The sequence below is a fragment of the Gopherus flavomarginatus genome, chromosome 4 (assembly GCF_025201925.1).
Source record: "Gopherus flavomarginatus isolate rGopFla2 chromosome 4, rGopFla2.mat.asm, whole genome shotgun sequence".
NCBI lineage: Eukaryota > Metazoa > Chordata > Testudines > Testudinidae > Gopherus > Gopherus flavomarginatus.
Genome location: NC_066620.1, coordinates 155,384,262 through 155,397,403, shown reverse-complemented (window position 1 = coordinate 155,397,403; position 13,142 = coordinate 155,384,262). Strand labels below are relative to the sequence as shown.

Here is a 13,142-nt window from a genome sequence, read left to right as displayed (position 1 = left end):
CATAAACCCTTGTCAATTGGCAATAATTTTAACACCCTCTAAGTGCTTTATTAATCTATACCACGGTTCAATTACTTTTCCTGTGTGTATGCTATCTAGGAAAATTTAGGGGAAAAAGTGGGGGGCAACCAAGATTTAACATTCATTAAAACAACCAAAATTTACTTAAACCAAAATTACCTTTTAAATGTAGCTGTGGAAAACCTGTATGTATGTCTCAAATGGTAATTTTAAAAAACTGTGATTGTCAAGACAGATATTCAGTAATATTCTCTTTAAAGAAATCTACTTTAAATGTCAAAGTCAACAAGTCATGCATTTAGTTATCACTTATCTGCTCTTAATACATAAAATGAGTACAGTTTAGGATTCCTGAGAACAGTGGTTATTTGCCCATATGTTCTGAGCTATATTTAAAAGAGCAGTATGAAAATAAGGAATTTGTACTTACAGTAAATATCCGTCTGCCAGTCCGATCAAAAGTTACACAGTATACAGAAGATAAGTGTCCTAGGATTCGTTTGTGCATTTTCATATGTTGATACACAGCAGTTGGAACAAGTTGTTCAAGTCTGTATTTTCCATTTAGTTTTCTTGAAAAAAGGGTGTCCGCTACCAAAGGAAAATATAGTAACAGTGATTATATTTTGTACTACAGCTAAGCTGCTTATCAAAAAAAGGAAAGTTACACACAGTATTTGATCACTTACAGTATGTGCAACTTTTGCAATCATTCTCCAATTTTATAACAACACATAGTTTAATCAAAATCCATAGCACACTTAATGGGGGAAAAACCATAGGGCAAAAATACTTCAGATGATCTTGTCTAGTGTTTCCATCACATGCTCATAAATCTACGTTTTGCTTTTGAAAGATACAAAAGGAAAAATAATCAACTGGTTACATACAAGTTTGGCATGAGTCTAGTTCTCTTCTGCTTAAAGGTGAATTCTAATTTTGACTAGTGAAGCTTTGTAAACAACCCTTTTAAAATGCAAAAAGGTTTGTGAGGAGGAAAGAAGTTTGCTCCTTGTTCCTGTTTTGATTCTTGTTACAGAAGTCAGGAGTGCTAGATCAACAACCTCCAAGAAAAATAAGAAGACTGTAAATACAGCTCAGCATAGTGATATTTAAGATCACTTACCCCTACAATAAACTCAGGTTTAGCAACAATGAAACTTGACATACATACACCCAAGTTAACGCTAACCAAATAGTTCCTAATCTGTGTTTAGAACCTTTATGTTGCAGAGGCAAAGGGAAGCAATGTATTTTATTCACAGTGAAATTGTGATAATGCAGATTATAGTTTATTCGGCCTCTGATTTTTCTTCGTGTTTTCAATTGCACATAAACACATTAGATGTTTTGGTAATGTTTACTCACATTATAGGGACAGTCCTGGTTAAGAATTTAATTCATTTATTAGCCAAATTCATTCTGGCCAGCACAGGCTACACCTCACTGCCCCAGCAGAGCCTGCAGGATTGTGGGAGCAGAGTTTCTGTTCTTGTTTTTTTTAAAAAAAGGCAAAATTGCTCCTTGAAGAGAGGTGGTGTTTCCACTGCCCACACTTGCCAAGGAGAGGCAGCTTTAGACTTGACTAGGGATCCATTGGAGTCCCATTAATTCAAGTTGCTTGTTGGAGTAGCTGAACCCCCAGCCACACCAGCTAGACCTCTCTGCCAGGTCTTTCACTTTTTAGGTTGCGCAGAACCAGTGGACCTCCATGCAAAGTTGCTGTGTATCAATTTTGCCTCTTTTTAGCAAGTTAACTCTAGTTTAGAGCAACAGAACCCAGAGTGCCTCTAGCCCTGTAAGTGGAAAAAACCCAGCTTCTGCTTTTAACAATTCATCCTACACTAGGCAAAATGAAATCAATATGTAGATTAAATAAAAGAATCCGGGACTTCCCATTTCTAGATCAGCTATGATACAGAGTTGCATTATATAAAAACCTTGAACACTTAAAACGAAAGATTTTAATTTGATTGGACTAAAAGGTTAAATATCTAGAGGTCTGGCTGGTAAAAAGTTTCTAGTGAAATCATACCAAACCCATCAATAGTGAAAAACAAAATGTTTACTCTAAAACTTTTTGTTTGCAGGGAGACTCTCAGCTGTCAATACGCTCAGAAACAAGACAGTGCAATTTAGCAGTCAGAAAGTAAGAAACAGCGGTGCAATTTAGCAGAAAAGCATAAGACCACCAAAAAAACAACTCGCTTTATAATTACATGTAACTTATAAGGATACTTAGGAGTTTATAACCGTTTTACATAACAAAAAGATGTAAGTCAGATCATTATTTTACAAAATGAAATACCAAGCATGTGTTTTTAATGTAACAACTCTTATCATCTACACAGCAGAACACAGAGGACTACACAGGCAAAAGAACACCACTCGAATGCAAGTATCCACCACCAAGATACTGGGCGCCTCTCGCATCAGGTTTCAGTTTAGGACAATGGTGGGCAAACTTTTTGGCCCAAGGGCCCCATCTGGGTATGGAAATTGTATGGCGGGCCACGAATGCTCACGAAATTAGGGGCTGGAGCGCAGGGGAGGGAAGAGCTCTAGCTAGGTGTGCGGGCTCTGGGGTGGAGCTGGGAATGAGGGGTTGGGGGTGCAGAAGGGGGCTGGGACCGACGGATTTGGAGGGCAGGAGGGGGGCACCAGGGTTGGGGTACGGGAGGAGGTCAGAAGTGCAAGCTCCGGGCAGGGCTTACCTGAAGCAGCTCCTGGAAGCAGCGGAATGTCTCCATTCTGGCTCCTACGCAGAGGCACAGCCAAGAGGCTCTGCATGCTGCCCCGTCCACAGGCGCTGCCCCTGCAGCTCCCATTGGCCACAGTTCCCAGCCAATGGGAGCTGCAGGGGCAGCGCTTGGGGTGGGGACAACGTGTGGAGCCCCCTGGATGCCCAAATGTGAGGAGCCTGAGGGGGGACATGCTGCTGCTTCCGGGAGCCACGCTGAGCCACAGCACACGTGGAGCAGGGCAAGCCCCAGATCCGCTCCCCAGCAGGAGCTCGAGGGCTGAATTAAAACGTCTGAAGGGCCGGATGTGGCCCCCAGGCCGAAGTGTGCCTACCCCTGGTTTAGAACATGGAATGGAAGTTTCAGTAGTCATGAAAATGGATGACCACTTGTTCATTCATGAGGGCCCCAGGAAAGTACTGAGCCAGATGAAATCCTTCCTTTTGGCTCTCACACAATGGGCAACTTCCCTCATACCAATTTGCTCATCTGTGGAGTCCCTCAGAGCTCTATTCCTACATCCATCCTGTTCAATATCTGTATCAAGCTATTGGAGAACCTAGTGAGATATCATACTGTCAAATGTCAATTAGTTTTATGTCTCTCTCACTTCCACTGCCGGTAGTGCTATGACCCAACTATATCAATGTCTGGCCAAGATCAGCAAGCAGATGAAAATAAAGCTGAGGTTACCTTGGTGGGGAAAGAGAAACATTTTAAAGAGCTAGCCACCGTCATTTCATCATCCACTGCTGAGGCAGTCTGTCAATATAGAGAGAATTATAGTACTCCCAAGCTGTTTCGCTCAAATAAATATTTCCACCTGAAACTGGCAAGCAGGTGGTGCCCCCTACTTTCCCAATAATGATCAGACCACAGTGATCTAGCTAGTCTGATTTCCAGGGTAAGTTATTGCAATTCTCTATACTTTAAAATGATTACATAAAGACACAAACAAAAAATATTTCAGCTGATCCAGAATGTATCAGCTGTCATCCTGAACAATACTAGTTGCCCAGCACACAACATCCTTGTGTTCTGAGCACTGCACTCTCAACAGAATGCCAAGTTAACTTCACAAATTTTAAGGCCACAAGGGACTACTTTGATCATCTAGTATGACCTCCTGCAGAAGAAAAACCAGGACAAAGAGCCTCATCCAATAATTTCTGGATCAAATCTATAACTTCAGTTTGAGCTATAGCATGCATATCTTTTAGAAAGATATTCAGTCTTGATATAAGAACTTCAAGAGATGGAGGATCCACCACATCCCCAGAGAAATTGATCCAATAGTTACTTAATCTATTAAAAATTTGCACTTTATTTCTAGTATGAATTTGCCTAAATTCATCTTCCAACCATTGCATTTTGTTATGCCTTTCCGCTAAAGAGCCATCCATTATCGGAAATCTCTTCCACAGAGGTACTTGGAGACGATGACCAAGTCACCTCTTAATCTTAAGTAAACTGAGCTTTTAAGTCTCTCATTATTAGTGCATGGCTACACTTGCAAATGTAGAGCGCTTTGAGTTAAACTAGCCTTCGTAGAGTGCAGTAGGGAAGGAGCTGCAGTCTGTCCACACTGACAGCTGCAAGCGCACTGGTGTGACCTCATTTGCAGCACTTGCAGCGTCCACAGAGAACAGTGCATTGTGGTAGCTATCCCAGCATGCAAGTGGCTGCAATGTGCTTTTCAAATGGGGGGTGGAGTGGGGTGGGGTGGAGTGGAGTGTGACAGGGAGTGTGTTGTGTGTAGGGGGGGGAGAGAGAGAGGGGGTTTCTGGGGGGCTGAGAGTATGTCAGCATGCTGTCTTGTAAGTTCAGACAGCAACAGATTCCCCCATCCCCTCCGCCTCGCTCTCTCATACAGCATTCCACAGTAATGGTTTGCTTTGATATCCGCATTCCTGCAGCGATTCCAAAACAATGACAAGAGCGGCCACTTGACTTAAGGGAATTAGTTCACATTTCTGGAGGTCAATCAGAGTCCAGTAATGCAACACTTGGTTCACACTGACGCCTGGGCATTTCACCTGAGGTGCACCAAGCGTTACGCTTCTCACCAAGGTGGATTACCAGGAGGACTCTAGCCACGGAATCAGAATGCTCTAAGTGCCTTGCCAGTGTGGACAGGTCATGAGTTAGGGCGCCAGGGGCTGCTTTAATGTGCTCTAACTCGCAAGTGTAGCCAAGCCCATAGGCATGTTTTCCAAACCTCTAATAATTCAGAGTCACAGATTCCAAGGACAGAAGGGACCATTTTTATTATCTACTCTGATTTCCTGTATAACAGGCCACAGAATTTCCCCAAAATAAATCCTAGAGCGTTTGTTTTTTTTACGAAAACCTCCAAATCTGGATTTAAAAATTGTCCGTGTTGGAAAATCCATCCTTGCTAAATTGTTCCAATGGTTAATTACCCTCCCTGTTAAAAATTTACGCTCCATTTCCAGTCTGAATTTTTCCAGTTTCAGCTTCCAGTCATTGGATCATATTATACCTCTCTCTGCTAGGTTAGACTGAAGATCCCATCATTAAATATTTGTTCCAGAGGTAGATGCTTATAGATTGTAATCAAGACATCCTTTAACCTCTTTGTCAAACTAAACATACTCAAGGGGCTCAATCTCTATAAGGCATGTTTTCCAATCCTTTTATCATTCTCCTGGCTCTTCTCTGAACCCTCTCCAATTTATTAACATCAGTCAGCACTATTACCTTTATCAACCACATTTATAAGCTCACCAAAGAGAGATATCTAGCTAGACAGGATATATTTCTTATTAACCCATGCTGATATGCATTAGTTACCCTCTTTTAATTCTTTACTAATCAGCCACTCCATTATCTTGCCCGAGCTCAATATCAGGATGACAGGCCTATATATGGATTACCCAGGTCATCCCATTTACCCTTTTTAAAAATTGGCACAATGTTAGCTTTCTTCCAGTCTTCTGGAATTTCCCCCGTGTTCTAAGACTTACTGAAAATCAACATTAACGGTCCAGAGAGCTCCTCAGACAGCTCTTTTAAAACTCTTGGATGCAAATTATCTGGGCCTGCTAATTTAAAAAAAAAAAAAACAAAAAAAAACCCTTACTTTAATAGCTACTGTTTAACATCCTCCTGAAACACTAGTGGAATGAGAAGTGGAATCTGTGACCTCCATGACAAAATTGTATCCTTATTCATTACTATCAACTTCCCCAACTTCCATTTCTTATACATTATTTTTTAATTGTTGTTTATAGCTGCCTTCACTTCCCCTTTAAACCAGGTCATTTTTTTAACCAGTACAGCCTCCTTCTTCAATTGTGGAATTGGGGCCTTTAAGAATACTTTACTAGATGCCCCAAATGATTCCCAATTATCATTATCACTAGCATCAACTTCCTGGACACCCCAATCAGCTTCAACCATGGAACCCTCCAGACAACTATATATAAGAAATCCAACCACCACACCTACCTTCACAGATCCAATAATCACCATATACATACCAAGTAATCGGTTATCTATAGCCAGGCAGCCAAATACTACAGAATATGCTCCAAGAAGAAAGTCCAGGACACATACCTTAACGCACTTAAAACTGCCTTAACCAAACAAGGACATTCCACTAGAAAAGTAAATCACATCATTGGAAAGGGCCGTGCAAATACCACGACAGAACCTGCTACAGGACCGAAATAAAACGCCCTCTGACTGCACACCTTTAGTTACCCCTTATTACCACGCAGTGGAACCCATACGAGGTATCAAACAATTATAACCTATATTCGATGGGGACTACATCCTGCAAGAAATTTTCCTGAAACCCCTCTTCTGGCATTCAAACCTCCCAACCTCACCAAGCCCATCACCAGAAGCAAAATCCCCCAAAACCAGGACACACCAATTGAAAGTGGCACCAGAAAAACAGATGCAAAGCCTGTAGACATATCTCCACTGCTGTGATGCTTAACACGCTCCACACATCTCTCAAGATCCTAGGATCCAACACATGCCTATGAACATCGTGTATCTCATCTAGTGCACTAAATGCCCCATCATCATCTATGTGGGTAAAATCAGACCATCGCTACTCTCTCGAATGAATTCACACAGAAAAATGATAAAAGATAAAAACGCCCTCTCACCTGTAGGTGAACACATTTCACAAAGTGATCACTCTACGTCTGACATCCCAGTCCTCATCCTCAAAAGGAAACCTGCACAACATCTTCAAAAGATGAACCTGGGAGCTTAAATTCATAACTCTGCCAGACACTAAGGCCATATCTACACAACAGACCTTACAGCAGCACAGCTGTACCACTGCAGCTGTGCTACTGTAAGATTTCCCGTGTAGCCACTCTATGCCAATGGGAGAGAACTCTCACGTCAACATTATTAAACCACCTCCCATGAATGGCACTAGCTATGTAAACGGGAGAGCATCTCCCGCCAACACAGTGCTGCCCACACCAGTGCTTCTGTGGGTGTAATTTATGTCACTTTCACACCTCTGAGTAACATAAGTTATATCGACAAAAGTGATAGCATAAACATAGCCTAAAAGTCATGGACTGAGATGGATTTACAGCTTATTACAACAATCTATAACCCGCTAAACCTGCCTCCTGCCCCCCGCCCTCACATGACTGGAGAGGTGTTAACAGGCCACTTAGCTTAAATGTTTCCTTGAAATACTTATGTTAAACAATCTGTTCCACCTTGTATTTAGCAATGACACTCTGAGGCGTGGTCTACACTAGAAACTTGCATTGGCATAGTTACATCTCTCAGAAGTGTGAAAAATTCACATCTCCGAGAGAAGTAGCTGTACCAACCTGACCCCCGGTGTAGACAGCACTAGGTCAATGGAAGAATGCTTCAGTCAACCTAGCTCCCGTCCCTTGGGGATGTGAATTACCTACGCTGATGGGAGAACCCATCATTTTCTTCTGAGATATTAGTGATTCGGAAACAGGTAATGCCAACTTTCACAGACTGCAACTCCTTCCTTTTTGCCCACTTCCTAAATAGGTTATAAACATTTATTTTAATATTCCAAATATGCAAATCATCCCACCAAGTTTCAGTAATACCAATTAGAATGAATTAATGCTAAAAATGAGCCATTCCAATTCCTCTTGTTCATTATCTAGGCTCCTAGTTCTTTTCTGAACATAATTTTTCAACATCTTTTTTGAAGTGTGGACAATGGAATTAGACATAGTATTCCAGTAATGGTATCAATAATACCATTCCACACATATAACAACCCCCTCTCTACCGCTACTAAATATCCTTGTGCTTTTGCATCCAAGAATTGCTTTTACCCTTTTAGCTAAAGTCTCGAAATAAGAGTTCATGTTAAAATTGATTATATGCCATTACCCCTAACTCCTTTCTCACTGTCACTGCTTTTCAGGATATAGATCCCCACACACATCACCACCTTATAAACATGACCGTCTCACTTTGTTCCTAGATGCATAACATTGCAGTCAGTGTTAACAACCCTATTCAAAAGAACCCACTTTACGAAGTGATCCAAGTCAGTCTGTATAACTGAACTATCCTCATCATTATATACCACTCCAACTTCTATGTCAATTGCAAACTTTAACAGCAATGATTTTATTATTTTTTTACAGATCACTGATAAAGGTATTGAATAGCATTGGGCCAATAACAGAAGGTTCCTGCAGTATTGCACTAAAAACACCTCTTCTGGATAACTATTGTCCAGTTACAGTTAAGTTGCTTTTCACAGTACAATTTTTATTTTTCTTAATGAGAGTCAGCATCACCCAGTGGCTAGGACACTTTACTGGGAGTTAAAAAAAACAAAACAAAACAAAAAAAAACACTATTTTCAGCTCTTCCACTTGCTCTCCATGCCTTAGTTTTCCAATTTGTAAAATGTGAGTAAGGATACCTACCTTCCATTATAAAATGCTTTGAAATCTACAGATAAAGTACTATAAACAGCTAAATATTATTCACAGCAGCAACGTTACCTATATTAAATTAGTATACAGCAAATGTGACTAGTGACCAGCTACAATCTGTACTATAAACAGCAACATCCAGTCTTAAGTGACTGGCTGCACTACACACAGGAGACTGTGTACTTGCATTTTTCTGCATGTGGTTTTAAGTGTTTATACTGCAATACTAAAGAGCAGTTAAACAAAAGTTTACATTTTTATTTCAGAAATACATCTAAGAAAACTAGGAGAATGTAGGTTTCAGCTACAAGTGAACTTTTTGGATTTTTAAAGAACTACTTTAAGTAATTGTACTTCAAACATGAAAAAACTGAAGTGCTGATATTTTAAGGTTATTTGTAAAATAATATTTTCTTATATCAGAAATTATGCATTTCTTTTATGCAATTCCTTTTGGCTTTAACTAAATTTTTCAAACTTAATAAGAGCAAGTTACTCACTTTGTGCAGTAATGATGGTTCTTCTTTGAGTAGTGTCCCTATGGGTGCTCCACTGTAGGTGACTTCCAAGCAGTATCCCTGATGGAGGGTTGGGGCTTCAGAATTAAGTCCCTTATGGATGACAATACTGCGAAGCAGAACATGGCATCGGAAGCAGAGTCTCTAGTAACCACATAGTGTTCTGCAAAAGTATGAGCACACGCCCAAGTTGCTGCCCTGCATATTTCTGAAATGGGGACATTTTTAATGGACGCAACAATTCTGGAAACTGATCTCATGCCTAGGGATTCCAGGCAGAGGTAACGAAGAACAAATATGACAGCAGTAGTTAATTGAGTTCAAGACCCATCTGAAGAGTCTCTGAGATGCTATTCCTGCACCTTTTGACCTTTCCGCAATTGAGAGGAACAGTTTAGGAGATTTCCTAAAGGACTTCATCTGAGCCAAATAAAAGGCCAAGGATCTCCTAACATCCAGTGTATGTAGTACAGCCTACCTGTTATCATGGCGAGGCTTTGGTTAAAAGGTAGGAACATGAATGAGCTGGTTCATGTGAAAAGACAAGGTCACCTTAAGGATGAACTTTGGGTGTGGTTTGAGAGCAAATCTCTCTTTAAAGGAAATTGGGAAGGAAGGGTGTGCCATTAATGCTGCTATTTCTCCTATTCTTCGCACCACGGTGATGGTTACCAGGAATGCTGTCTTCATTGACAGATGCACAAGGAACAGGTGGCAAAAGGTTCAAAGAGCAGTCTAGTCAGGCTGTTTGATTCAGCTCTCATGTTAGAGAGGGGTGTCTGGGTTGGGGAAAGAGATCTCCTATGCCCTTGAGAAAGCTCTTTGTCATTAGATCAATGAAAACCAAGTACCCCCTCTATCTGCTGGTGGAAAGCCACTATTGCCGCAAGGTGTACTCTGAATGAGCCAAAAGACAGTCCTGCCCTCTTGAAGCCTAGTATGTAGTCCAGCAAGACAGGGAGGGAGGAAGATATTGAGGCAATCTGATTGGAATTACACCAAACCTGGAACCTTTTGCTTTTTTGCAGGTAAATGCGACAGGTGGCTGATTTCCTTCTTTGCAAGAACACTTCTTATACCTCCTTGGAGCAGCAGTTCTCTATCTGGTGGAAGGAGCCAAGCCTTGGGCCACAAGATCCATTGGTTGAGATGGAGGGTTTGTCCATTGTTCTGTGAAAGGACATGAGGAATGGGCTAAAGAGAGATTGGAGGACGTCACTAGCTGTGTCAGTATAGATACAGCCAGGTGGGAGCAATCAGCACAACTTTTGCTTTCTCCTTTATTTTTATCAGGACTTTCAGCAGTAGAGGTAACGAGGGAAGGCGTATAGGAGGCCTGTGTCCCATGGAAGATGGAAAGCATCCCCTAATGAGTGTTTTCCAAGGCCTGCTCTGGAACAATAGAGTAGGCATTTCCTGTTCAGGTAAGTATCAAACAAGTCTATAATTAGGGTTTCCCCACTGATAGAATATGCAGCGGAGTACTGTTGCCTTCATTTTCCATTTGTGGTCATGTGAGAATATGCGGCTGAGACTGTTCACTGTTATATTCTGTACTCCTGGCAGGTAAGTGGCTGATATGAGGACATTGTGGCGAATGCACCAATTCCATAGTTTTAGTGCTTCTGTGCACAGGGAGGATGATCTGGCGCTCCCGTGATGATATAAAACATGCATGCTATGTTGTCAGTCATGATTTTTGTGAGAATGTCCCTGATTAGTGGAAGTACATGAGCACTCACATTACTGACCGCTCTTACTTCTAAGATGTTGATACGGAGAGTCGACTCCATGAGGGACCATTTGCCCTAAACCTTGCGGTTGTTCAGACCCGAACCTATTACGGATGCATCTGTTGTGAGAAGCAATGTTGGGGGAAAAGGGAGGTCGCATAGACATTCATAGGGTCTTTCTACTATTCCATGGAGTGCTTGACCCTGGAGGGCATAAACAGAGGTTTGTCTGATCTGTCTGTTTGATGTGTAGACAGATCTAAGCCATGCCTGTAGGCACCTCAAGTGTAGTCTGTAATAAGAGCTCACAAACATGCATTCTGCCATGTGCCCGAGAAGTCTGAGGCAATATCTGATTGGCATCTGTGGGCTGGCTTGAACTGCATCTCAGAGTGGTCAGAGTGTGAAATCTGTGTAGTGCGAGGAGTGCTCTCATTTGCACTGAGTCGAGATCAGCCTCTGTGAACTCCAAGCACTATACTGGAGTCAAGGTTGATTTCTGAGCACTGATTTGCAAGTCTAAATGAGAGTGTATGTCTGCAGTCAATTGGATGGCCCAGAGGGCACCTCCGAAGCAGTCAGCTCTGAGGAGACAGTCATCCAAGTAAGGGTAAATCATGATCCACAGAGTACACAGATGAGCTGCTACTATGGAGAGGATTTTGGAGAATACTCTGAGTGCAGCTGAGACCAAAGAGAAATCCTCTGTACTGGTAATGGTCCTGATCAAAGGTACACCTGAAGAATCATCTGTGGGATGGCTGGATTGAAATATGGAAGTCGGCATCCTGGAGCTCAAGGGCCAAGAAACAACTCGCCTGCTCTAGAGATGGATAATTGCTGCTAGTGGGACCATCTTGAACTTTTGTGCCTTAGCGTATTTCTTCAGTGCTCTCAGATCTAGGATAGGTCTCCATCCTCCACTTTTCTTGGGAATCAGGAAATATCAGCAATAAAAGCCTATGCCTCCGAGATGAAAAAGAACAGATTCTATGGCTCCTAGGCTTACCAGGTCATCTATTTCCTGTCTTAACAGACTCTTGTGAGAAAGGTTCCTGAAGAAGGACAGGGAGGGTGCAGAAGAGGGAGGGAGGTGAAGAGACTAGAATATCAGCTAGAGATAATCTCCAGGACCCATCTGTCCGAAGCTATGCTTTCCCAATTTTGGAGGAAAGGAGCAAGGCAGCATCCAAAGGGAGGCGAAAGGTCTGTAGGTTGCAGCTTATATTGTGGGGAGTAGTCTCTCAGAGCCTCAACCAACACATCAAAACTGGTGTTTCAAGTCTAGGTCCGCTATGCCAAGGATTGAGGGGCTGATGGTTTAAGTCTCTGAATCGTAGATCTTTCTCTGTGGCTCATAGTAATGCTGCAGTGGTGAATACTGGGGTGGTCAGGATGTATGGGATGACTGAGGACTGAATTTCCTTTTCTGACCCGGGTATAGACCCCCAGCAAGCGTGGTATGGCCCTGGAGTCCTTAAGAGTGTGAAGTGATGTGTCAGTCTTGCCAGAGCCAGCCTTATGGAAAATGGTACCCAGGGCAAACTTGCATTTTGGTGCCCTTGCGGGTGTGGTGCTCCCTCACCCCACTGCCCCTGGCCTCCCATGAGCTCCCCAGGCTCCACACTCTCCCGTCACCCCAACCCCTGCACTGTGCCCCCTGTGCCCCTAATGCCTGCACTCCCCTCCTGCACCCATGATCCCAACACCCTTCACTCCTAACCCCTGCACCCCCACTTCTATCCTCTGCACCTCCTCCTGTACCCCTAACCCCTACATTGTGTCCCTATTACCCTAACTCCTGCCCCGTCCTGCACTCCAAACCCTGTCTCCCTCCTGAGCCCCTAACCCCTGCATCTCCCTCTTACACCCTGGATGCAGGGAGCACTGGTGTTGTGTGTGTTGGGGGGGGACTGTGTGTGTGCCTGAGTGCATGAGTGCACTGTCTCTTTAAGAAAAAACTCACAATCAGGCGCCTGAAGGATTGTTTGAACAGAAAGCAGCTGCCAGCAGCTCCGGACCCAGAGAGGCAGCAGCACCTATAGAACTCACAGCCACATCATCGCAGCTCAGTGGAGAGCAGGCACACAGGTGGGGGAAAAACGGACACCCCGACATCAGCCTTCCCCCAGCCCCTGCACAGCAGACAAGATGCTCCCAGTCTGGGGCAGCATGGCCAGGGGTGGC

The 13,142-nt window shown here is 42.9% G+C and overlaps 1 protein-coding gene across 3 annotated transcripts in view; it reads right to left on the bottom strand.

Annotated features, from left to right (window-relative positions):
- PHIP (pleckstrin homology domain interacting protein) overlaps positions 1–13,142 on the bottom strand; it is a 339,268-nt gene that overhangs the window by 293,832 nt on the left and 32,294 nt on the right. For all 3 annotated transcript variants that reach the window (XM_050950076.1, XM_050950077.1, XM_050950079.1), the window contains one exon: positions 452–612. In XM_050950076.1, coding sequence (XP_050806033.1) covers positions 452–612 — 161 coding nt within the window. The remainder of the gene's footprint in view (positions 1–451; positions 613–13,142) is intronic.